This window comes from Lithobates pipiens, unplaced genomic scaffold (assembly GCF_037356315.1).
Source record: "Lithobates pipiens isolate NorthernLeopardFrog02 unplaced genomic scaffold, aLitPip1_a1.2 Scaffold_1, whole genome shotgun sequence".
Classification (NCBI taxonomy): Eukaryota; Metazoa; Chordata; class Amphibia; order Anura; family Ranidae; genus Lithobates; species Lithobates pipiens.
The window spans coordinates 210,081,225-210,107,587 of record NW_027507685.1 but is presented as its reverse complement, the minus strand read 5'-3'; the positions used below and the strand labels follow the sequence as shown (position 1 = coordinate 210,107,587).

Sequence of the window (26,363 nt, the reverse complement as noted above, 5' to 3'; positions counted from 1 at the left end):
CCAACAACCAAAAGTACTTTGGGTCCCCAGGAGTTTGGCTATATCAAAATATATAGAAAGGCTTGTTCTGAGGTTCAATCCTCAAAGGAGACTAGTCTTAGTAATACCATTCTTTTACAAAAGGATTTCTGTATATCAGAGGCAGCAAAGAAGCTTAAGTGAGTTTTCCAGCATCTCAGGTAGGTGCATTCCAGAATTACTGGTTTACAGGCAGAAAAGTTTAAGGTGAACTGTTACCATACAGCAACACCTGGACAAAAACTGGAAAAAAATTAGCTCGACATTAAAATATTTGTTGCTCCATTCACTTTTAAAGTTGGCCATCACCATCATGCTTGGCAAATACTTACAAAGGCTAAACACAATAATAATGTGAAGAACTCCTTTTTAAGCTATAGTACAATCTCCTAGAGCAGTATATGCTGGTAGGTAAATTTAGCAAGCTGCTGCTCTGATTACTTCTCTCTGTATTCTGGAGGACTCTAGAATGATAGTGGGATGAAGAACAGTGGGCAGCCTGAATATGTATGTGCCCCTAGCCTATTCCTGGGGAGGTGTCCCCAGTAGGTGGTTGGAGAGCCCTTCAGTAGTCTGAGGCCTGAGGCAGCAGTGGTAGAGTTCCTGGGTCCAGTCCTGATGGAGGAAACCCCTGTGCAGGGGTTCTGCCCCTGGAGAAGAATTCTATAAGGAGCCACCAGGAAGACACCAAGGTCCCAGCTAGGCTTAGCTGGGGGGCCTAATCACAAGCCTAAATCCTGGAATCAAGTTGGGACAGGAGAAGCTCACTGGAGAGAGCCTGGAGGAAGTTGGTTAGAAAGAGTCCAGCTGTCCTATTGTGGTGTAAGTCCACATCTCCCTCACTGAGAACAACCTTGGAGATATTGGAGGCAAGGCACCGATTATCCTGTAGCTGTGTGAGTAATAACCCCACTGTTGGAATGTCAGTGACTGTGTGTACTAATTACCATCAGCATAAAGATTCTGTGGGACATTCTTTTGAGTACGCTTCAGCAAGATAGCTAAGGAGTCCTCCTGTTGTCCAGTTGTTTTTTTAGTTTTGGGGTATCCAATGCTCCGCTCATCCCAAACCAAGTTTTACATTCCAATGAAACAAAAATAAGACACCCCTAGATTGTTTCTTTGAGCATGTCAAAGAGTGACGAAAATGCTGTGTGGGTGGCTGTGAATGCTCTAACTGGGGGAATAGTACCACGTTACCTGCAGCTCTTTAAGGGGTGCACTACACAAGGTGATATCGTCTGGGATACTTTACACAACCATTGCCATTAGCAACTGGAGCAAACAAAGAATTGGAAGGCAGTAGTGGATCCAAGTTATTTTGGGCAGGAAAGAATTTGATAAAGCTCCAGTGAAAAAACTGAGCAGGCAGGCAGAGGGCTCTAGTGGGTGTTAATTCCTTAAATTATTTCCCTCTGTTGGCTTATGTAAGAAAAACATGAAATTATGCTGTATAGGTTAAAATCATTCTATCTTTTCTATTAACGCTTTCTATTCTAAGTCTGTGATGTCTTACCACATACCGGGCCTACTGACAAGAACCAGTTTTTGTATTATCTAATTAAATAAGGCATGTAAATACTTTTGCCATTTCCAAAAAGCAATATGCAAAGCATAAGTACCTTACACCAACTAATCAGCTCGCCCTTCTTTACATGATTCTGCTGAAATTGCTAGCCATAGGTAGCTGCCCATGATTTGCTATGCCTAATGTTACTTTACTATTATAAGTCCCATACATCTCTCCCTTTACCTTGGGAATGGTGTATCCCCGGAAGGTGATATCTTTGCTGGCAGCATGTAATAATCCTACTGGCAAAATATCAGCAAATCTCTGAATCTCGTGTATAACTGCATCTGTATAAGGCATCTTGCTCCTGTCCTGCGCAGAGGGAATGCGTTCTTGTCCAATCACGCTGTCAATCTCTTTCTGGACCTTTTCTGTGGGATGGAAAAAATAATGAAATAAATGACAACAAATGTTTGGCCAGCTTATCTGATGTTTTGTAGTTAATAAAAATTACTCTGATGCAAGAAATATGGAGACATCCAATTACAACGCAGTTTCGTTTTCATGGCACATGCTACCAGACTGAAGCCATGCACCCATTACATATTTCATACCTACTGTAATGGTACCCCCGAAAAGGCCGCTGGTTGATGATGAGATAACAAAGCATAGTCTCCTCACACTTCCTTATATCAGCAGCCTAGATAATGATGATGACCAGAGTTTTCCCTCACTAATGCAGGGGCTGCCAGCAAACACAGAGCACCGTTCAGGCACACTAACACAAGGAGCAATCTAGGGGATGCTGTCTGTGATTTATTGATGAATAAACTTGGAGAGGGTTCAGGGTGGTATGGGATACTCCAGAACCACTAACAATAACAGGAGGACACACTTCTCTATGTTACAATCTTCAGAAGCAAATCTTCTACTAAACTTCAAAGTATGGCTCTCCCACGAGATACTAGGGGAGGCCAGAGGTAGGGGCACCATCAACAGAGGAAATACTTGGCCCGCTAAAATATGTTCCCCTAGGATCCTGTAGTAAAGTCAATACTCATGAGGCCAGGGGAGCAGCTGTGGCCATTCAGCTTCCTCTGGGTGCCTTCTAGTGAGACTATGCATACTGGATCGTTTAGGTGAATTCTTGGTGTGTTAGAGACTCATTCATATATGTTGAAAAAGCCAACGATTTCCACCAGACCTTGTTGAATAACAGCTTAAGTCAGTAAAATGGCTTGGGGAGTTTGCCACCCCCACTCACACGGGTGGAACCCCTCCAGCAGGAAGACTCTGCTGCTCTAAAGCTCAGAACGTTTATGTGCTCCCCAGCCACCTTCTGTGCCCCCTCTCCCAGGATTAGCTGCAGCACCAAAAATATTAATGTTGCCCATTTGCCTTCCTCTACTCTCTATGTTCAAGAATTCATTAAAAATCAGGGGAGAGCAATCAAACCCGTAGCCTGTAAAAGCCAGAACAGCCAAAAGAAATCAACAATTTCTCCACTGATTACAGAGGAGTCAGAAATATCTAAATTTGCCTAATAACCTAGCAACCTACATAACTGTGCCAAATGTTTAATGAAAAAATGGCAGAAAAAGAAAATGGCTGCAGGAGTAAACTTGGATGTGCAATGACCAGCAGCGGGTGATTTAGAAATTTGAGGGGCTGGAGCAAGGGATGGAGCTTGCAGAAACATAATCTGAGATTCATTGGGGGTTATTTACGAAAAGCAAATCCACTTTGCACTGCAAGTGCACTTGAAAGTGCACTTGGAAGTGCAGTCCCTCTAAATCTAAGGGGTAGATCTGAAATGAGGGGAAGCTCTGCTGATTTTTTTTTTTTTCAAATAAATTTTTATTCAAGAAACAGAAGTCAGTTACATTAATAGAGATGTCATACATTTCTCCAAATAACATAAAGTGTACATAAAGATAGATCCAAGCCAGTACATATTATAGGCGAATCACATCCATTTTCCATTAATTAGGACAAAAAGTTTCCAAGCAAAAATTAGGAGGTACAGTCAAGGAATAAGTGTTAGACATTTTGAGTCAACCATATCGGAATGGACCCAAGGTAGGTATATCCCAATAGTAATGTGGCTGGGTCCAAATCATGGAGCATATGTCAATGGAAGTTCCTACCTAGCCAAGCAAATGGGTATGTATGTTATGTAACAAATCTGCTTAAACATGCAATAGAGTAGGCTTGGATACCTTAATTTGGGCAGCCAGAAAATAACCAGTGGATTGTGGTATATATAAAGGACAGGAGGGGGTGCAGGGGGGGAGGGTTGGGTAAGTAGATTGGGGGGAGGGGGGGATCATGGGAGTGAAAATAAGAAGGGGGGAAACTTAAAAGAGGTAATGGGGACGAATAAAGTCTCCTCGGTCTCTGCTCTGCGATATGTGAGATCGGCTTGTTATCGCTTCTGAAGGGCGAGGGTAGGGAAAGAGCTCTTTGTGAAATCCTTTGGTGGAAGATTGGGAGCAAGATGTGATCTCTCAGCTCTGCTGATTTTATCATCCAATCATGTGCAAGCTAAAATGCTGTTTTTTAATTTCCTTGCATGTCCCCCTCAGATCTACAAGCGTACTTTCAAGTGCAAAGTGGATTTTTCTTTAGTAAATAACCCCCATTGTCTCAATCGGTAAAGCTGTCTATACACTAGTATATATCTGAATGGCATTCACATTCACATTTGCATGAAAATTCTTAGTACATTCAATGACATATATTGTTCGAAAGTACTTTAACATTTTGTTTGCTTATAATATTTAACTTGGAAATGAATGGATTTTTCCAAATGAAACCATATTCACTGGTAGAAATTTGAGAAACAAGTTCCATCAGGCTCCTGTTCATGCTGATTTGACCTCAAATTAAATTCTACTCTATATGGCCAGCTTTATTGATGGAGAATGAAGGTCTACAGCTATTGTAGGTAGACTCTTCGGGTCTTGTTTAGAGTTTAGGGGGGACCCTGCAACTTTATTTTCATCTTTTGCATGGGGTCTCCCTTAATATTTATACCAGATCTGAAGAGTCAGGTATGAATTAGGGAATTCCCAACCATGTAAGTGAATGGAGCTTGTGATGTCACTGGTGGTTAAGGATTTAGTGGTGCCTGCATCCACTGCATCCTTAACCATTGATAGTGGCAATTGGTGAATGTATAACAGCGGAAGTACTTCCAATATTACACATTACATTTGCCTGAACAGCAAGAGTTTGGTCCGATCTTGTGTTTGGATCAAACCTTTAGCTCATTCCTAATCGGTGATGAAAAGCTAGAAGGTCAGCCAGAGACGAGACAAAAACAGAAATGAGATACTACAGAAAAAGGACAGACCTGGCACGTAGACACAGATCTGAGCAAGCTCAGTAGCTTGTAAAGGCCAAACTCTCAGGCTCATTTTACTTATAAAACATCCAAAACCAGTCAAGCAACAAAGCCAGGAACTGTACTGGGCGTGTGAACAAAAGGCCAGGATAATGACTTTAATTTCTGTTGCATTATAAAGAACACAAACGTCTCCTCATCTCTCCTACCCTTTCATCACAAAGCCCAAGAAGCTGACAAGATTTTTAGAAAAATCATATATTTTTTGCACTTATCAAACAGATATAATAGAAAAAAACTTTTAATGATATATTTAGCTGACCAAAAGGAAGTAAATAACAGACAATACATCGGGACTGAAGTTTCTCTGTAAAAAACAGTGTGTAGGCAGGCTTTTTTCACAGAAGAGACATGCATGGTCTCTTCTGTGAGGCCGCGTACACACGCGCGGACTGTTCGCCCAACTTTGTCCGTCCAACAGTTTCGGCAAACAGTCCGCTCAAAATTAGCATGGACGGACATGGCCACACATGACGAACGAACAGTTTGCTGAAACCGTGCGCGATAACGTGAACGGCACGTACGACGGGACGAAAAAATACGACGTCCTATACACTGCATTATAACTTTCGGCGTGTAAATCCTTTCTGAGCATGCGCGGAACTTAGTTTGACGAACAAGCCTACACACGGGCGGACTGTTCACTGAAACAAGGTTTCAGCGGACAGTTTTACGGAATTTCCGAAAAACCTTGTTCGTCAAACTGTCCGCTGAAACTGTCCGCTGAAAGCCCACACACGAGCGGACTGTCTGCCCAAACACTGTTCAGCGGACAAAGTTGGGCGAACAGTCCGCGCGTGTGTACGCGGCCTAATAAAACACACTTACCTACTTGCTGTGTTCTACGGCACTGCACTTTTGTTTAAATATAAAAACCACATGGTTAGCAACTCAGATGAGGGCCTGGGGACCACTTGACTTTTTATCAGACAAGAACCTTGCCTTCCCCATAGATTCCAATGGATTTTTCCCAAGTTGGCGACATTTTATGGGAATGTTGAACATATCTCACTCTCAGTTTTAATCAACCCTATTCATAAAGCAAGTTTTTCTTAACAATGCTTTTATGTAATCAGTACTGCCAAAAATGGACAACAATTAATGAATAGGAAGCAAAACTAATACCTTGTATCTCTGGGTATTTCAGCATAATTATGAATGCATATCTCAGGGTATTGCTTGTAGTCTCTGTACCAGCAAAAAACAAGTCTTGTACTGATCCCACCAAGTTATTCTCATGAAATTCTGTGTTTGGGTTCTGTTTTTCCTGAAAGAAAAAAACCCACTAGTTTAGGTACAGTCATGTGAAAAATGAAGTACACCGGATGGACTACGTCAGTTCATAACTCTCTACTTCTTCTTCATGAGCCATTCAATGGTGAATTTGCCAATGTGCATTGTGCCACCATAACAGTTCCACCACAATGCTTTACAGTTGTTAGGAGGTTCTTCTCCTGAAATATTGCCTTTGGTTTGCAGAAAACATGTCTACTATTACTGTGACCAAATAACTCTATTCATCCACAACTTTCCTTTTGAGGGCCCTAAGGCGGCAATAGATGGATTGAATCTTGGCCAGTTCAGCAAGGTAATTTGGGTCATCTATGGACAGGCTGGTTGTACTGCAGTTGATCCACTGATCAGCTGCAGTACAACCAGTCTGTCAAATCTTTTTGCATGTGATCACTGCTGCCGGCAGTGAAGGCTTTTCGCTGGCAGAACACAATACCACTGCGGGAGGGATTTCCCCATCAACACTGAAGTTTTGAGGGGAATCAAGCAATTTTCTTTCCTTTCACCCAGAAGTTATAATCTATTGCTTGCGAGCTTTATTGATCTTGATATAAAGGCACAACAAATGTCAATAGAGAGAACAGCAGACCCTAAATGTCTGAGGTTTAAATAAGACAGGGTTCACCTAAAGCCTCCTTAGGAGGTTCTAATCATTGGTTCTTAATCTTAAAAACTGGATTCAAATTTTGGGGATTTTCTGTATGAAATTTTACAAACTGATATAAACAATGTGGTATATCATTTACCTAAAACCTTCTTGCTTGGCTTTTTGTGGGTCACTAAGGTTAGTGTCACAGGTTCCCCTAAAGCAGTGGTCTCCAAATTGTAGCCAAGGGGCCGGATGTGTTTGTCTCTAGCCAGCCCTTGGGGTCTTATTACATTCACAACTGACATCAATGATGGGGCACAATTCCTTCGACTGACACCAGTTTCTCCCACAGACACCAAGGGATTGAAACTGGAGGATGCAACATCTGTTGCAGCTGGGCATGGTAGACAATCAGCTTCTAACTTCAGCTTGTCCAATTAAGCTTTGACAAAAAAAAAAAATGGAAGTTGGTTGGTTTCTATGCACAGCTGCACCAGATTTTGTACTTTCCAGTTTTAGCAAGGGAACTCCCAACGATGGGGTGCTATTCCTCCCACTGACATCAACAATGGGGCACTATTATTCCCACTGATACCAACAATGGGGCACTATTATTCCCACTGATACTAACAATGGGGCACTATTATTCCCACTGATACTAACAATGGGGCACTATTATTCCCACTGATACCAGCAATGGGGCACTATTACTTCCACTAAAAAAATAACGGGGCATGGTTTACTCTCACTGATGCTGGGGCATTTTCTATTCCCACCGGCCAAAGTCCAGCCCCCTTAAAGTCTGAAGGACAGTAGACTGGCCCTTTGTTAGACCGTTTGGAGACCCCTGATCTGGCAGTTCAATCTCCTTTAGATCTACCAACAACTGTGTAGTGCAAGGGCCTGCATGATTGCATACCCATTGATTGAATGGCTAACAAAAGTTCTCATATTACACAGTTTTGGTAAATCTAAAGTTGATTGTACAAAGATTAACTGGCAAAATTGTAACCTGTATGGTGAGCTTTAAAAAGCTTATTCAACATTGTGAGTTCACACTGAAAGCATTTTTATGTGTTTTTTACATTTTAACATTTCACATACTAAAGCCCCATACACACAATCAAATTTTCCGAAGGGAAATGTAGGATGTCAGGCTGTCGCTCCAGCGGACAATTGTTGTCAGACTTTCTGACAACAAATGTTGGCTAGCATGTCTTCAAATTTTCCGCCAACAAATGTGTGTTGTCGGATTTTCCGATCGTGTGTACACAAGTCCGTTGGACAAAAGTCCAACATACAAACACGCATGCTCGAAAGCAGAAGCGATCGGTCTTGTAAACTAAGTTCGTAATAAAGAATTAACATTCGTGATGTGGAAAACTATGAAATCTCGAAATGCAGTGCAATTCTCTTCTTCCTTAATGGTATAATAATGAAGCTGCTTTGGTGGTGATAATGATGGCGTTTATTGAGTTATTGCAGTTATTGAGTTATTGCAAACAAATTATTTTTTACTAGTGATATCAAGAATAATATTATTATGTTTTTTTTTTTATTATTTATTTGTGCAAGTTACTAGACTTGTGCACAACAGAAAATTTCATTTAGTTTCGGTTTGTTGCCATTCATAAAATACATAATTTCATTCTGTTATATACGTTATGTTACATTAATATGTTTTCGGATAATTTGTTATTTCTGTAGAGTGTCGATATCCGTTATACTAAATCTCAAATCATGTTGAATTAATTCGTTATATCTGCTATAATTTTTGTATTTGTTGAAACTCGATATTTGTGTATGTATATTGATTTGTGATAACGATTTGTAGTTTGGAAAGTTGTTTGTTTATTGAATCTATTAACATACACAATGAAAATATCTCTTCTACTCTGCTCAAATACAATACAACACCCTTCTCACTCAGTTCTCAGAAATGCGCTTTGCCAGTAATCCAACCTCCAGCACAAAATGAATCAGCTGATTGGACTGTAAGATTTACTTTGAGTTAACCTTTTGTTTCATTAGATCTTTAACGAATTACTGAATCATGTTGAATTAATTTGTTATATCCTCTATAATTTCTTTTGTATTAGTTGAAATTCATTATTTTTTTTATTTGGACATTCGGATGCATCTGAAGGTCCGAAAGATGCAAAATTCGCCCGAATTGCGATTCGTTATGAAACTAATTGCACAAGCCTACACGTTACCACAACACCATTATCCTGTAGTTTTTAATATCAAAGATACAACTATGTTGGTGTCCCTTGTCAATTTTACATTATATTTTTTTAAATGTAACTGCCTGCTCCCAAACTGTAATTTGAAGTACTATACAGAGCCAAGTATTATTCTCCACAATTTTTTTATTGTGCATTAAAAAAAAAAAAAAAAAAAAAAATAGACATGCTATCTGCCAATAGAACTTAACCAAAAAGTGCATTCTATGCATCCAAAAACATAGAAAATATACCAAATCAAATCATTATTCAACCAAAAAAAAAAAATGTCAAGGCAATAACTCCAAGGCCAATAATATATAAAACGTTATCTCCTCCGATTCCGCAACATGTCTGGTTGATGAACGGCTGTTCAGAAACTAACTGAAAAGCTCTAAATGAAAAACATGAAAAGAAAAGCACAAATCAACATTCACCAAACTTCTGCTAACACGAAATTAGCAGAAGGAGCCAAAAGGGTGGCGCAAAAGAGCTGAAAAACCACGTAGTATGTCACTACAATGGTAATTGTTGGCCAACATTTGTGTGACCGTGTGTATGCAAGACAAGTTTTAGCCAACACCCTTTGGATAAAATTCCGCGGTTTTGTTGTCGGAAATTCCAATCGTGTGTACGAGGCATACGTTTTAGGCGCTCCCTCTAGTGACTGTTTGTGTATTAGGGAGGAAGTTAGCAGCCTTGCTGAATAGCTTCAGATCTATAATCAATTACTAGATAAACCACATTGAAAAATAAGTGTTTGTGTGAAACTGACCAGCTTAATGTAAAAACTTTATTTTGGTGTAAAGTTTCTCTGACCTCTGAAAATACACTGTAATTTTCCTTTATGAAAACTTTGTTGATGCTTAACATATTGCTAACTCCAGTTCTTCTGTAAAGGCACAAAATAAAATAAACACATTTTTCTCCAACATTCTATTACCAGTTTTAGTCCATTTCTGAACTCACCTCTTCCATCTTTATGAGAAAACAGTCTATGAAGTCCTGTGGACAGTTTTCATCCAGCACTTCTCGGTGGGATTTCACCATCTCCCTTATAAATGCCCTCAGTTTGTCAAAATTGTGAAAAATTTTCTGATGGGGTCCAGGTAACTTGCTCAGCAAATTTGGGAACATGCCCAGAATCTAAAACAAAAACGTTGTAGGTTGACAATCACTTAAACCTGACTTACTGTAGGTGTGTATTTATAAGAAATCTGCATAGCTATTTGCCCAGTAAAAGTGTTCTGTGGGAATAGGATAAAAATTTAATGTTTATATGTATTTATTGATTACAGGCACTTAGTCAATTTATGCAGTGCTTTACATCTATATTGTACATTCATATCAGTCCCTGACCTTAAGGAACTTACAATCTAAGGTCTTTAACTCACATTCATACCTACACATACTAGGGCCAATTTAGACAGGTGCCAATTAACCTACCAGGATGTCTTTAGAGCGTTGGAGGAAACCAGAGTCCCCGGAGAAAGCCCACACATGCACAGGGAGAACATGCAAACTCCAAGCAGGTAGTGTCATGGTTTGGATTCAAACAGAGGACCCTAATGCTGCTAGGCAGAAGTTCTAGGCTATTTCCAGTGCTAACACACATGCAAGATAATGGCACTGCAACCCAATCATGCAATCAGTGTCGACAATGGCAAGAGCTCTCTGTCCACTCACCATGGCTAACTTGTGCTCTCCACCCCACAACACAAGAGTTCTTCCATGTAGATAAAGTCGGCAACCAGGTGAAAATGAATAAAATTTCTATTTATTTTGTCCAAGGAGTAGACATGTTCCAAACAGCGTCAACACACTTACTGTTAATATACGTTCTTGCAACACCTAGTCTCCATATGAGTTCTCTTCCCTGGTGGGCCCTGAAAGTTATACTTATTTGTTAAAAGGAAGCTGAATGATGAGAGTTACTTGATGATAAAATGGTTATTATATTGTTTTTTTTTTATTGTTTTTATGTGAGTCCTAACTAATACTGATCTCTGCTCACATGTATGTTGCTGCTGGGACCTTGCTGCCAACAAAAGAGCTCTGTTCAAAAGGGGATTGCATGTCCCTTTCACCCTTTGAAGCTTTGCACACTTTGTGGATGTTTGCCTTAGAAATACCTCTGCTAGAGGGTTAAGCACTGCTAAGTTGTGTCAAAGAGCCCCACCATCAGCAAGCTTTGCATTTATTTTTTACTGGCAGGTGTCTAGATAGGGCCTAGGTATAACAGACAATATGAGCTACATTGCTAATCCAATTTTCTTATGTCTTGGGGATATTTACCTCTGTGCCTTTTGTTATTGCTACTAATAGAGTCATTCCTTTCTCATTTGACTAGTGGAAGATCATTCACAGGCAACTAAAGGGAGTAAAAATGATTTACCCCATTGTGTGTTTGCTTTTATGATAGTTGATACCATGGTTACCCTGTCATTTTCAATTTTGTTAAGTTAGTTTTTCCCTACAGGATTTACTCCAGCCTAAATAACGCCCATTGTATCTGGTGGGTAGCAGGTCACAATTTTCAATGGTAGGAGAAGCTAACACTCCAACAGATTCTTAGGGAGTAATTGTTATTGGTGCACCTATATCCCCCAGCAAACTTTCAGTTCCATGAAAAGGCCAATTGGTTACATTTTTCTCCAAGGCAAAAGGTTCTTAATGATATCCTGATAGACTCAGTGCTATTGGATACGTTATTATATTCTACTGTTGGAGCTCCAAGTTGCCCTCCCATAACCCATGCCCCCCCAACTCATATATCGTTTTTTACATTGTTCAAAACAGGTAGCCAGATAACCATCTCTACAAATACTCTTAACAAATTAAGTGAGAATCATCGGAGAATCATTTTGTTGCCAGATTCCAGGATTCCTAGATTCTTGGAGGCATCTACCCAGTTGCCTTTCACTGAAATATGCCCCACACCAATATTGTATATTGGGGTTGATTTACTAAGCTGTAAAATGCACAATATGGCGCAGCTCTGCATAGAAACCAATCAGGTATAGGTTTATCTATCTATCTATCTATCTATCTATCTATCTATATAATATATTTTTATAAAAAGGTGAACTTAACCTTTAAGTCCTGGAAATGAAGCCCTGCTGTAAAAAACATGCACTGTCTGTTCTGCAATAAAATCCCCCTACCTGCCTACTCGCCGTCTCCTCCAGCATTATAAACTGAGCTGCACATGCGCATCTCAGCTTACACTGCTGAGCCAGTCTCAGAGTACTGGGACAACGACCTTCTGCTCATGTGCAAGGGTGACATCCTTCCCCCACTGGCCAATGAGGAGAACCAAAGACCGGCATTCAGAAGAAGATGCTTTAGTGCTGCTATAAGTTGGTGTATCCATTAACAAGGGGGATAAAACCGCGCTGAGACCTAAAGATAATAATGCATATTAATAATAGATATAAAATCTAGAACAAAATAAAAATAAAAATAAATTAATGAAAATTCTGGAAGATATTAAAAATCACAAGGTGGCTGCTCAACTGTGGGATACGCACACAATCAATGGAAGTAGAAGAAAAGAGCTGTGTCCATTTTTGAAGCTAAGTGATTTGCTTTCAACACAAAGATCACCTTGCTACGGACTTTTATTAATTGAATAAGTCAGAGACTTTATGATGAATGTAGTGCTGTTTTATTACAAGCTACTTTTTTGTATCGGCGCAGCTCTTTTCTTCTACTTCCATTGATGGTGTATCCATTAGTCTGAGCTCAGATGAGGGAACAAGGTCCAACCACCAACAGAACTTTTTTCTTTAGAAAAACATGAGAGTACAGATGCTCCAATGCTACCCATAGACACAAAGATTGTTTCTTATTCTGGTCAAAATAAATTGGATCAAGTAAAATTGTTTTAATTTCTATAGTTAACTATCTATTTAAATAATGGACATTTTCCACTTCAGAGGAAAACGCAGTAGCTGTCTAAGTACGTACAGGTATGGTTGCTTTGCATATATGCATTCACCTGGCCAGATGCAGAATTCATTCCACTTATGATCTCTTTGATGTATTGCAGAAGGGTCATAAACTTCTTGTCCTCATAGTCAAATCTCTTCCCAAACACAACAGAACAGATGACATTGGAGACGACCAGTCCCAGCATATATGTTGGGTCAATTGGGGTGTCTGTAGACAAAGACAAAAAGGCAAGTCAGCCTTTAAAACATTGTGTAGAGGGTGATGAAATCATGTGCAAAATACATGACCAAATTCCTGTGCATTCAGCTACCAAACAGCAAGATGACGTTTCTATTAAAGTGAATGTAAACCTGATTCATGAAATTTGAGCTGGGCACAAATATCTGCAGTGTTTTCTTATCTCTCTTCTAAGTCCTAAGTCCCGTGGCTTTCTTCTTCTCAGTTCTTCTGTTTCCCCATGATAACGTCTGACAAGTTCTTCAAACCAGCCTGAAATTCATGTCGGGGAGGTTGCTCTAATTAGATTAGCAGACAGCTAAACTATTCACAGAACATCTCCGAGAGTCTCTGCCAATGTGGAGTGGGGCTGTGTGCCTTTCCTCCAATCAGCTGTCTTGGCTGTATGCCCACACTCAGTGCTGAACAGGAAGAGAAAATCTCTAACATGATGTGACCTTTCTAAAGACTATATAGAGCTGAAGACAGCAGATATACATGTAAAACTTATGTAGGGAGATTTGTTTGATCTCTGTGTATCATCTGAGGCTGTTCACTTCACTGGGTATATGTGAGGGTTTACATCCACATTAAGTTTAGTTGAATTCTAGAGTTTAGTTTTCTATCTGTAAGAGTCACTTTAGATCATTTATGCTGACATCAGACAATCCAAGGGGGTGCCCCGCCCCAGCACACAGCCTATAATTAACAGCCTCAGCTGTGCATGTTTCCATATGAGTCAGTGTAGAGTGGTAGTGCCCACTCCCTCCACTCATGTGTCAGATTACACTCAGCTTTCTGAGCATGTGACATCAGATCCCCACCCCCTGCCTGCTGAAGCTCATAAATGTTGTTTAAATTGTGTGCTACTATAGAGTAGCGAGGGCTGAAGATAAACAGATACAGTTTATGCAGGAGAATTTTTTTTCAACTTTGTATATCACGTCAAGCCAATCACGTCACTGGGTATAAGAGGCTACAACCAATTTAAGTGTCTTGGTGTTAGTACTCTCATAAATTAGAGTAGTATCTTTGTATCCTACTGTACTCTGAATCCATATTTCTGATGGAGTCTAAGAAACTTTCAGCTTACAAATGTATTTGCAAATGTATGAAACTGGAACTAGAAATAGATTAGATAGGTCATCTTGCTGATTTGTAGGGATGGGCGAACAGTTCGGCCCGAGCATAAGTTTGGGCCGAACTTTAGTTGTTCGGACGTTCGCCAAACAATTAACATTATGTTCAGGGCACATTGGAAAGCCACGGAAACCCCATTAAATGGGACACTAACATGAAAAACCAAAAGTGTTAATTTTAAAGGTTTATATGAAAACTATTGACAAAAAAAGTGTTTTGGATCCTGCCCCAGGGGACATGTATCAATGCAAAAAAAGTTTTTGCAGGAGCAGTGATTTTAATAATGCTTAAAGTGAAACAATAAAAATTGAATATTCCTTTAAATATCGTGCCGGGGGGGGGGGGGGGTGTCTATAGTATGCCTGTAAAGTGGCAACGTTTTCCCGTATTTAGAACTGCTATATAGCTCAGGGTGGAGCCACTCAGTGACATAAACGGGTGACCTCGCCCCCCTCTGATGCCTTCTTCTGATGTCACGTGGTGTCAGAGGGGGACGGGGTTACCCATTTACCCACCGAGTGGCCCCTCCCTCAGCTATATAACAGCTGTCACAGCGAGAAACGTCACTTGGAGGTGGAGCTGTTGCTTTTTATTTTATTTTTTCGGTTCGTCGGGCAGCGTGAGATGGATTTATACCGCAGGACATTTTTTTTTTTTTAATAAAGCACTTGCCCCAAAGTGTCTCCTGTAATTTCTACTATTTTTTTTACCCTTTCTTGTGAATTGGCAGGCGTACAATGTACTCGTTACCAATTCACATGGTAGTGGCTGGGATCTGGGGGTTCCCATGTTAAAGAGAACTTCCATATTCCGATAAGCCCACCCACTCGCAGACCCCCACAACCAACGGGCAAGGGTTGTGGGGATGAGGCCCATGTCTCCATCAACATGGGGACAAGGTGCTTTGGGGGCGACTCCAAAGCACCCCCTCATGTTGAGGGCATGTGGCCTGGTATGGTTCAGGAGGGGGGGCGATCTCTCTTCCTCTCCTCTTTTCTTGCAACCTGCCAGTTTGCATGCTCGGACAAGGGTCTGATATGGATTTTGGAGGGGACCCCTACGCAATTTACTAAAAAAAACAAAAAAACAAACAAAATTGGTGCAGGGTTCCCCTTAAAATCCATACCAGACCTGAAGAGTCTGTTTTGGATTTTGGGGGGGATGAGGCCAATGTCTCCATCAACAGGGGCACAAGGTGCTTTGGGGTGACTCCAAAGCACCCCCTCACGTTGAGGGCATGTGTTTTGGTATGGTTCGGGGGGGCGCTCTCTCATCCTCCCCTCTTTTCTTGTGGCCTGCCAGTTTGCGTGCTCGGATAAGGGTCTGGTATGGATTTGAGGGGACCCCTACTCAATTTAAAAAACAAATTGGTGCAGAGTTCCCCTTAAGATCCATACCAGACCTCTTTTGGATTTTGGGGGGACCCCTATGCCATTTAAATAAAAAAAATGGTACAGGGTTCCCCTTAATATCCATACCAAACCTGAAGGGCCTGGTATGGATTTTGGGGGGACCTCCACACAATTTTTTTTCAGCGGTTCCCCTTAATATTCATACCAGACCCAAAGGGCCTGGTAATGGACTGGAGAGGGACACATGCCATTTTTTTCAATTAGTTTTATCTATATTGAAGGGATCCGACAATTCTTTACAGCCGAGATCAGTTTTAAATTACTTTTTTTCCTTTAGAAATGTAATTTTGCTGCGGTATTGTTCCAAATGTTTCCAAACACAGGAAAACAGCACCACTTTACAGGCATACTATAGACAGGCACGCTATTTAAAGGAATATTTCATTTTTATTGTTTCACTTTAAGCATTATTAAAATCACTGCTGCTAAAAACATCAGTTTCTAAAACTTTATTGCATTGATACATGTCCCCTGGGGCAGGACCCAGGTTCCCAAACACTTTTTATGGCAATAACCTGCATATAAGCCTTTAAAATTAGCACTTTTTAGATTTTTCATGTTCGTGTCCCATAAACTTTAACAGTGTTAACATGTTCTTCCAAATTTTTTGCCTGTCCAAAAGTTATGGTGTGAACCAAACCGGGGGGTGTTCAGCCCATCCCTACTGATTTGAAGAGTTGAGGCCTTAAAATTTGGGATATGTTGCTCAGCCCCCTGCAGTGACGTATACCCCTACAATAAAAGGCACCATGATTTTTTCTTCAATTAATTGAGAAGCTACCATTTATTATTTAAAATTACAACTAACACATTAACTCTGATTTCCTAAAAGAGTAGAGCATGTTCACTTTCAAGGGAAATGAGGTGAAACAGTGAAAATTTACTTTGTAAAGAATACTCAATTATGTAGTAAAACATTTTTATTTAAAAAAAAAAAACACGATTTTTGTATGCACATGTTTAAATGATTGAAGTCGGCACAGCTAGACTTCATTCACTAAGCTAACTGAAAAATTCACTTTACAAAGAAGACATTTCCTAAGCTTAGAGCTCACCTCATTGACTTACCTTAGTTAAAATTCACTTTGAAAGTAAATATGCTCTACTCCTTTAATAAACCAACCTCCTTATCTCAGTCTCAGTACATTACTGTATATTAAAAGGTCACAATTAAACTAATAATGAAAATGTATACAATGTAATATGTATATAACACAAAGTGTGATTAATCAGTCATTCCCCTGTCTGTTTTAAATAAAATATCAGTATTTAGAGTTTTATTATTATGATATACATTATGAAGATAAGTCAATTAAACATATGCTGCTTTTTCAGCACAAAACCTGTAGTTGCATGGATTTGTTTCCCTGGATCACAACCTCATAAAGGTGAAAACAGCAAAAAAATAATAAAGAATCTTGCCTCTGGATAAAATAAGTTGTGTTACTCAACTATTAAGAGTCAATATTAAAGCGGAAGAAAACCCATTGTGCCGGAATGGAAATGTCACATTGGTTTTGCTCTGAATCAAACTAATCCATCCAATGGCTGGTATCATAACTGATCACATGTGCAGCTTCATGGCAGTTGAAGGTTAAACAGAGGCCAAGAAGGCAGCTTCCTTGGCTGAAACCAATAGGAGGGTTTACTTCCACTTTAAGCCAAGACAATTTGGAGTGGTGGAGTTCAATTTTTGCCAATACTTGACTTAATTGTCATTTAGTAAAAATCTCAAAAAGGTCGCCTCGAACAACATTCACAAAATGTACAGCAAAAGTTAAAACATAAATCAATCTCCTATTTTTAAATGTTCTACTGTGAATTTTGTGAAAAACAGCACAGAAGCATGACAGACTGGTCTCATAGCTGTCTGTCACCTACCTTTGTCTTTCATGAATTGCTCTCTCAGGTTTTGGGCCTCTTCCTGAATCCTCTCTTCTATACTTCTTTTCCCCATTCCAAAATTTCTCAGTGTCGTTAGACCAAATCGTCTCAGTGTCTTCCACCTTTCTCCATTAGTCATGACTATCCCTAGAGCATTATATGAGAGTGTTTGTTTAGAGATTGTACTGACAGCACCCTAATAAAAATGAATGCGAAATACAATATGTCTAATGCTAATTTAATTAGATGAGTAGCCTAACCACAGAAGTATGTGAGATGGAATATAACAATGTTGAGATCAGCAACAAAACACACTAACTTTCTAGTTTTTTCTTCTTCTAGGAAATGTATTTGGTTATTGATGACAAAATAGATACATTCCAATCATTCATGCATGGGCAGTTTACCAGCAGACAATATATAAGAAAACAGTAATATGAATAAAATATTAGGCCATCAAAAAAGATGTAAACGTAATCATGAGAATGGCAAGGCTTGATAATGTGTTGAAACAGATGGAGGGGATAGGGAATGGAGACCTTTACATAAGGAAATGAGGGGGTTGAAGATGGGTGAACGCAGGGGTAGTTTGAGGGGAGAAAGGGTAAGCTGGTGGGGAGATGGGGGCAAGGTATCCACAAGGGATCAGGACATAGGATGGGGCAAGGTATTTATATGTAGCTGAAGCTAGAAGAATTCTAAAGGGGAATAAGGGTACTAAATAGTTTCTTGCTAACAATCAACATGTTCATGTACTCTTTTACTTCCTGCAAAATTAACTCTGGTCTTTTTCCAGGCTTTAGCAATTGTTTGTTTGTAAACTAGAATGAGGAAGTGGCTAGCTTTTCCAAGGAATTGGTGAGCCCTGGGATTGTATGGTGTAAAAGGGCTATTCTTGGGTCTCTTGGATTAGTAATGTAAAATAATGTTTGTATCATTTGTACTGGACCATGCATCTGTCACAATAATGCAACGACATTTGCTATGTATGCAGGTAGCCAACACCATGTAAAGAGAATTTCACATACTTTCATTCTAAAAAGATCATTTGGCTATTCAAGTGCAGATCTTACCCCATTGGGGTGCTATTGGGTTGCTCAAGTCTTGTTGCCAGTTCTTGACATAAGTAAGGGAGGAAAGGGATATTTAGATGTTCAAAGCTGAGTATAGGAGAGATCTAAGTCTGGGGGGACCTCATCAAGTAAAGGTAGATTTTTTTCTAAGATCGATTTAGTATAAGGAAATTGTAAGTTCCTGGTAAGGGTAAAAATCCAGTGCTTGATCTAGTTATATCTGTAGAGTTCCATCTGGGGGGGCTTTAGCGTGCTCCTGAGGCTCCAGCACTCAAGAAAGTGGTGTAAAGTAAGAAAACTATGGACATGGTGTCATAATTGGGGCTTATGCAGACAGGCACTAAAAAAACATAGTGGTTTTATCAGTAATCTTTTTTTTTCTATGGATCTAAATGCAAGTGTTATTGGCTCTTGCAAACAACTGCATAAAAATCAGTAAATCAGTAAACTTGGCAATAAAGGATTCTAGGTGAAAGGAGCCACTTGCATTTTTGCAACAAAGCCTGCTCAGCAGCAGGAGCTGCCTACTTCCTACCAACAAAGGATGCTAGGTGTCAGGAGCTGTCTGCATTTTAGCAGCAAAGGACACTAAGTGGCAGGAGCCAAATGAGTCCTAGCAACCAAGGATGCTAGGTATCCTTTCTTTATATATCAGCCTTGAGCAGCGCCAGTGGGCAATAGAGGCCATTTACACTGTAACACTGTATGCATGTAAACATTGCTGGAACTTCATACAGAGTACTTTTTACGCATGATCTTGCTGCCAACAAGGTCCCATGCCCTAGTTGTTTAAAAAATGTCATGTGCTTGATCCCACCACTGCGACCAGAATGTGACATATTACACATTCAACCTGCGCAGCGACTTTCCAACAGACTGACAGTGATTGCCAATGAGGCAGATTAACTGAGCAGGTAACCCTTTACGCACACACGTGTACACACACACACTGTATTCACAGGATTCACAGCATCTGCTGTTGTAACTTTTTTTTTAAATGTGTGTATAACTGTTAGGGCTGGCTTAGCACTTCCTTCTCTGGGCTGGCTGCTCAGCTGTCGGCTAATTGCCAGCTCTCATCTCTCTCCACAGTTACCAGCTGTTCCTTATCCAGCTCATCTGACCTGCCTACTTAAAGCTGCCCAGGTCACTTCATATCTGCCTTCGCCTTGGTCACATCACAAGAAACCATCTCCTGAGGTTCTGGTTAAAGACTGGATTGCTGACATCCCTTCTGGCTCCTTATCCTGCTTGCTGTTGCTCTACTTGGATCCCTGACTTCTGGCCTGGCTGATTACCCGATCTGGTTATTGAACTCTGGACTGGCTGACTACTCGATCCGGTTACTGGACTCTGGCTATGCTTTGAATACGCTTACTCTATTTACCTTTTTATTTTTATTAATAAGCAAGTGTGATTTAATTGTACTTCTGTCTCGTTCTGATTTATGGTTTCTGACAATAACTCACTGTCACATCTAGACAGGAATTTAACCGAGTTTACAATAAAGTAGGTTTCTTCAAAGTGACAAAGTGACAATACATTCTGAAAATGTAATCTTCAAAGACGAGAAAAGGTGATTGCAATTGGCATCAGCAGCTCTCATTTGACACCAAAATAAGCACACTGACAGAGTCGTGTTTCTAAAAGGCAGTAACACAGTGACTTATCTTTCATTAAAACAATATTTAAAAATGTCTGAATCTCTGAATGCTCTAACCACAAATTTAAAAGTATAGTGCCTTTTTAAAGAAAGATACTGTATTGAAACTCTGTTACATTACATTTTATTCAGATAATAAGTACACATTGATATATAATCAGCAAGAGTGATGTGCTCTATGAAGAAAACAGTGCTTGCTACTAAAGAAATGTATGTATAATATATATATATATATATATATATATATATATATATATATATATATATATATATATATATACTCAAAAAGAAAAGAAAAGCAGTCTACACCTTATAAAAATCTACACCTTATGGAACAAACACATATTAAACTAAAACCAAAAACAAGTGAAATACATATAGTGATAATTAAAATGCAAAGTCCCAAATGATCCTCTGTGATCTCCAGTATGTGTAATCTTTCCTGTAGTGATTAGCAAATTGCTCTAGTAATGAGCCCTAAAAAGGACACACCACATGTAAGAATCAAAGGTGAAGGTTCGCACTCACCAGACGTTGTTGACCCTCCTTGCCTTATGACAAGAAGGATCAGTAATGACTTTGGTGGTCTCCGTGACCAAAGTGTATCCTCCATCCAGTTTTCAAAGCGCCCTCCTCTTCATAGTCAAAAAATTACAATTCTCTGAAGCCCTAGATTTAATTAAGAGGTTGGTAGGATTTCCTATAAAGATGAGTAGTGGTGAACTGGTAGGAGGGTATTATGAAAAAGAGGGGTTGTGTGTGGTGCTTTTCACTTCAGTCTCAGACTTTCCTGAGATGCAATGCCAAGTGTTGCCAGGTGAGCCAGGTGTCCCAGTGGTGACCCAGTACAGAGAACAGAGCATTTACATGACCACTATTGTGCTCTGAACACTAGAGGAAACCCTACAGAGGATTGACTTCTCTTTATTTGGCTCTGGGTGGCCATTTTGGTAAAGCATTTGCCTAGATTTGGCAGCCATTTTGATGCATACATAGTGTATAAGTACGCTGTACTGTGTTACAGCTAGGGGAGTCCTGCATGGTAAGTAGAGAAGGCTGTCACCATCTCTACATGTGGCGACCCCTTCTAGAAAGTAGGGAAATTGTGTGGAATTAGAGTGGGACTAAGACCAAATAATATGGATTTGGGAAGCCCTAGGCACAGAGTGGGGGGCACCACATCCAAATCATGACATAAACCCCAATATTCTACAGCAGAGAGGACTTTTGAGGTGCCACAGGAAACGATCATAAGTTAACCAACTTTGCTGTTAGTAAACAGATTAACCAATGTGGAGCAATAAATTCCTCTTAACATATATTGTCCTCCGTTATTACAAATTAGTCTCCTTGTACATGTTTTGAAGGACTTGTCACCCGCTTCTTCAGGAGGATGAAACACAAGGAGACCAATTTCTATGCAGTGTTACCACGAATAAAATCAATTTGTACTTGGCATGTCTCAAGAGGCAGCATCGAGCCCCATCTGTGAAACCTCAAATACACCAGAGGGCCATTAGCAGGTACCCCCCACATGCAAACGCAGGAAAGCATACATACAGGAATCCTCCCACCATAAGCTGGGTACCAAAGAAGATATAATATTGATAATCAGCTAACTTCACTCCACAGAAAGCCATGAAGGGGGAATAGAAAACTGGCGTAACGGGCGCATTGACCATACGCACACCCAGTGTCTTCCTTTGTATGTCAGCAGCAGCGGCTCATTTGTGCACTCCTGTATGTTGTAGAATATTGGGGTTTATAGAGTGGGACCAAGTTGTCATCATGTGAGGCACAGGTGTATTTTCCTCTTGGAGGGAAAATGGGATTCACATGAAAGTGGGATTCACAGGACAGAAGTTCCATCTTTTAGGTGATTAACTGAACATCCATGTCACTGTAAGCACCCAAACACTAAAAGTTATGTAGATGCTTATTCTATTGACACCTACCTTAAGCCACTATGTTGAAAGTTAACCTTATTATAGTAATGCAATTCAAAATGAAACACAGATATACAGTAAATGCACTCAACAAATGCAAACGTATCTGTTAAACCATACACTCATGTTCAATGCATACATAATACTGCTCATTTGCAGTCTGTACAGAACTTTGAAATAATGCTGTTTTGCACCCTATAAGTGTTAATGTGCACAAAGTGTTGGGTACATTTAGATACTGAACAAGTAAAAATGCTCTAATGGGACAAGCATCACAATTGCTTGCTAATCTATAAAAAAGCCAAGGTGCCAAAAGAACAAAAACATTGTATATCAGGTGTGTCAAACCCAATTTTTTTGCAGGCCGCATCAACATTATGGTTGTGTCAAAAGTCTAGGTGGAGACCAAACCTGTTTTAATCCAGCCAAGCCTGCAGTCTCATGCTTGTAATAGCGTGTGTAAGAGCCCTTTTACACTGAGAGAGCAGCCGTGTAAGCGGTAAAGCACTGCTATTTTTAGAGGGGCGCTTTATCATCGTTTTTTAGGCTCTTTTTGGCCACTCATGGGGCGCTTTTAACCCCCGCTAGTGGCCGATGAAGGGGTTAATAGCACCCACAAATCACCGCTGCTGAGATGCTTTGCAGGTGCTTCGGTGACCCCTGCCCATTGATTTCAATGGGCAGGGGCGCTTCAGGTGTGGTGTATACACCACTCCTAAAGTGCCCCAAAGATGCTGCTTGTAGGAAGTTTTTTAGCGTCCTGCCAGGGCAGAGCCCCAGTGTGGAAGCACTCAACCTTTCACACTTGGACTGCAGATGAGGCATTTTTCAGGTGCTTTACAGGCACTATTTTTAGCACTAAAGCACCTGAAAAATGCCTCCAGTGGGAAAGGGGTCTTAAACATGCAAGCTCTCTGTCTGCCCTGCTATGTTGTTTGTATTCCGCTATTAACCACTTTCAGACCGGACCATTTTGCTGGCTTAAGACCAGACCACTTTTTGCGATTCGGCACAGCGTCGCTTTAACTGACAATTGCGCGGTCGCGCGACGTGGCTCCCAAACAAAATTGACGTCCTTTTTTTCCCACAAATAGAGCTTTGTTTTGGTGGTATTTGATAACCTCTGCGTTTTTTATTTTTTGCGCTATAAACAAAAATATGCATTATTTTTTACTTTTTGTTATAATAAATATCCCTCAAAAACATATAAAAAAAATAATTCCCTCAGTTTAGGCCGATACGTATTCTTCTACATATTTTTAGTAAAAAAAAATGCAATAAGCGATTATTGATTGGTTTGCGTAAAAGTTATAGCTTTTACAAAATAGGAGATTTTTATGGCATTTTTATTAAGAATTTTTTTTTACTAGTAGTAGCGGCGATCAGTGATTTTTATTGTGGTTGCGACATTATGGAGGACACATCAGACATTTTTGACACATTTTTGGGACCATTGTCATTTATACAGCAATCACTGCTATACAAATGCAGTGATTCCTGTGTAAATGACACTGGCAGTGAAGGGGTTAACCAGTGGGTGGCAGTGTAGGGGTTAAGCGTTCCTATGGGCGTATTACTAACTGTGGGGGGCTGGGCTTTGTTTTCGTGAACACTGATCTCTGCTCAAATCACATGGAGCAGAGCTCAGCGTCACTTGTTGCTAGGCAGAACGTGGAGATGCTGTTTACAATGGCATCTCCTCGTTCAGCCGCCCCGTGAGATGATTGCGGTGGCAGGGCGGCATTTAAAACTGGATGTACCTGTACGCCAATATGCCTGCCCGTGCCATTCTGCCGACGTACATCAGCCTGCGCTGGTGGGGAAGTGGTTAATGACCTTGGATCAAATATCTACTATTCTCTAAACTCTTCCTGCCTTTTGACTACGGATTGACCCTGAAATATTCTGAACCTTGCCTGCCTTGTACCTGGATTGTCATTGAATCGCTCTGCCTGTCTGCCAACCGCAAGTACTTGTTTGCTTTGCTCAGTTCGCGCCGGCCGGTGTGGTGGCCAGGCACTATAACATTGTCTATAAGACCTGGGGGCAACCGAGTATCGGCTGACCTGCTTGCCTTATGGGAAAGAGGGTTGCTATAGGTGAAGAACACAGTAGCCAGCTATAGTGTCTCACCACCGGAGTTAGGGTGACATTTTACCCTCAAAAGGCCAGTTGTATCTTTAAGACTAGATGTTTAGGCACCTCATCCCTCTTATATCAGATGTTAAGCCCCCCCTCCCCCACACACACCATTGAAATCAAGAGTCCCTCACTCTTCCTTACATCACAGTGCACTCCTCTCCTTACTTTGAGCTGCTGCCAGGAATAAGCTAGTGGCAGATCTCAAAAGCAGAAAATACAGGGTTTTGAAGAGGACCAGAGAAGGTCTGGGGTCAACTGCTGGAGTCTGCTGAATGCTAAGACCAGGGGATATATAGATGAGGGAGTACTACAGCTGCACAGAGAGGTGCAGGATCTGTAGGAGGAGTTTTGTCCTCCTCTCTGTTGTCAACTGCTGATGGAGAGGGGGCAGAGTGGAGCCTCTCTGCGACTGCACAGAAAAGTGTAGGATCTGGCTTAGCAGTTCTGTCCTCATCTCTGATGCTGACCCCTGAGATAATGTGGTGGTGGTGTGTGTCACAGCTGCAGGAGAGATGTGAGGGCCAAATGCAATGGCTTGCCAAGCCAGATTTGGGCCTTGTGACACTTGTGCCATACACAGATCTTGGAGCAAATAAGACTACTACTACTACTAAGAATACTGGTATCTATCCTTACAACATGCATCCAAGCAAGGGTGTATGAAACTGTGTAACATACTTGCTGCGATCAAAGCCTGCACTTCTTTGCCTTCATGTTGCACAACAGGCATGTATACTGTGGTACCCTCCACAAAGCATGCATTTTAAATTATTGTGTATTTTCCTCCTTACCGTAGGTTCCAAATAACACTTTAACAACTTTCAAATTTCCTCTGTCGCTGAACACATCACTGTTATCTACCAATGCCTCCTTCACCGCATCATATCCAATCAGCACAACCACAGGAATGTTGGCAGAGTAGCAGGTGTACACAGGTCCATAGGTCTCACTTATCTGTATGCCAGGATAGGATAGATTAGTGCAAAGAATGAAAAAAGACTATTATCAAAAAAAGATAAAACATACTTTGCTATGCTCATAACAAGAGACTGCTAATTAATTTCAAGACACTACTAAATACCAATGACGTTATAGAGACAACTAGATCTCCAGCATGAGGTAAGGGATATATGTGCATATCAAAGTTTTAAAGAAACCAATATAATATTGAATTATACTGAATTATAAATGAAACTTTTACCTTCAGTAAAGATTTGGGCACTTCTGTGATACTCAGCTGCATCACAGTCCCCAGCAGAGGCAGAGGTGTGGGCCCTGGGGGCAGATTACTGTACTTTATCCTTCTCCACCACGACACAAGGTAAATTAGTAGAGTGACTCCAGTAGCCAGCAGAAGCGTTGTCCCTACTCCCAGCGCCATCCTGATGGTAACTGGTTCCCAGAGACATCTGAGTGTGAGCTACAATAGTTTCCTGTTTGTATCTGAGCTTTGCCTTCTGGCTGTGTTTCAAGTTCCAACCAAACATGGATATAATGAAAGAAAGCAGAGGCGCTGAAAGGGACTGGTGCTTTGTTTGCTAGAAAGAAAGCTTTGCACAGTGTTATATAATAGAACACAAGAGGAAAAAGTATCAGTCTAAAAAGAAACATTCCATAGTACTGATACAGAGAGATACTTTGTTGGGATTTACTAACACTGGAGCACTGAGAATCTGTTGCATTGCAGCCAATCAGCTTCTATTTTTTTTTATAATTAAGCTTTGGCAATAAAACCGGTAAGCTGTTTGGTTTCTATGCAGAGCTACACTAGATTTTGCACTTTCCAGTTTTAGTAAATAACCCTTTTTTGCGTGTCTCTTCTGCCTCCACGCCCTCAAAAATATCTAATTTAAAGTGTTACTAAACCCACAACAGTAAAATCAGTCTGTATA

General features: G+C 40.5%; 1 protein-coding gene across 2 annotated transcripts in view; it reads right to left on the bottom strand.

Annotated features, from left to right (window-relative positions):
- The window catches only part of LOC143982558 (cytochrome P450 2G1-like), a 34,483-nt gene extending 8,541 nt beyond the window's left edge, over positions 1 to 25,942 (bottom strand). Inside the window, exons 1-7 of one of the 2 annotated variants that reach the window (XM_077481400.1) lie at positions 25,673 to 25,940; positions 25,263 to 25,425; positions 17,645 to 17,794; positions 13,042 to 13,202; positions 10,011 to 10,187; positions 6,060 to 6,201; positions 1,772 to 1,959 (exon numbers count right to left, since the gene is read on the bottom strand). In XM_077481400.1, coding sequence (XP_077337526.1) covers positions 1,772 to 1,959; positions 6,060 to 6,201; positions 10,011 to 10,187; positions 13,042 to 13,202; positions 17,645 to 17,794; positions 25,263 to 25,425; positions 25,673 to 25,852 — 1,161 coding nt within the window. In that variant the 5' untranslated portion in view covers positions 25,853 to 25,940. Of the gene's footprint in view, positions 1 to 1,771; positions 1,960 to 6,059; positions 6,202 to 10,010; positions 10,188 to 13,041; positions 13,203 to 17,644; positions 17,795 to 25,262; positions 25,426 to 25,672 lie in introns of both variants that reach the window. The other variant, XM_077481409.1, reaches the window with a different exon arrangement.
- Positions 25,943 to 26,363: the final 421 nt, after the last annotated feature.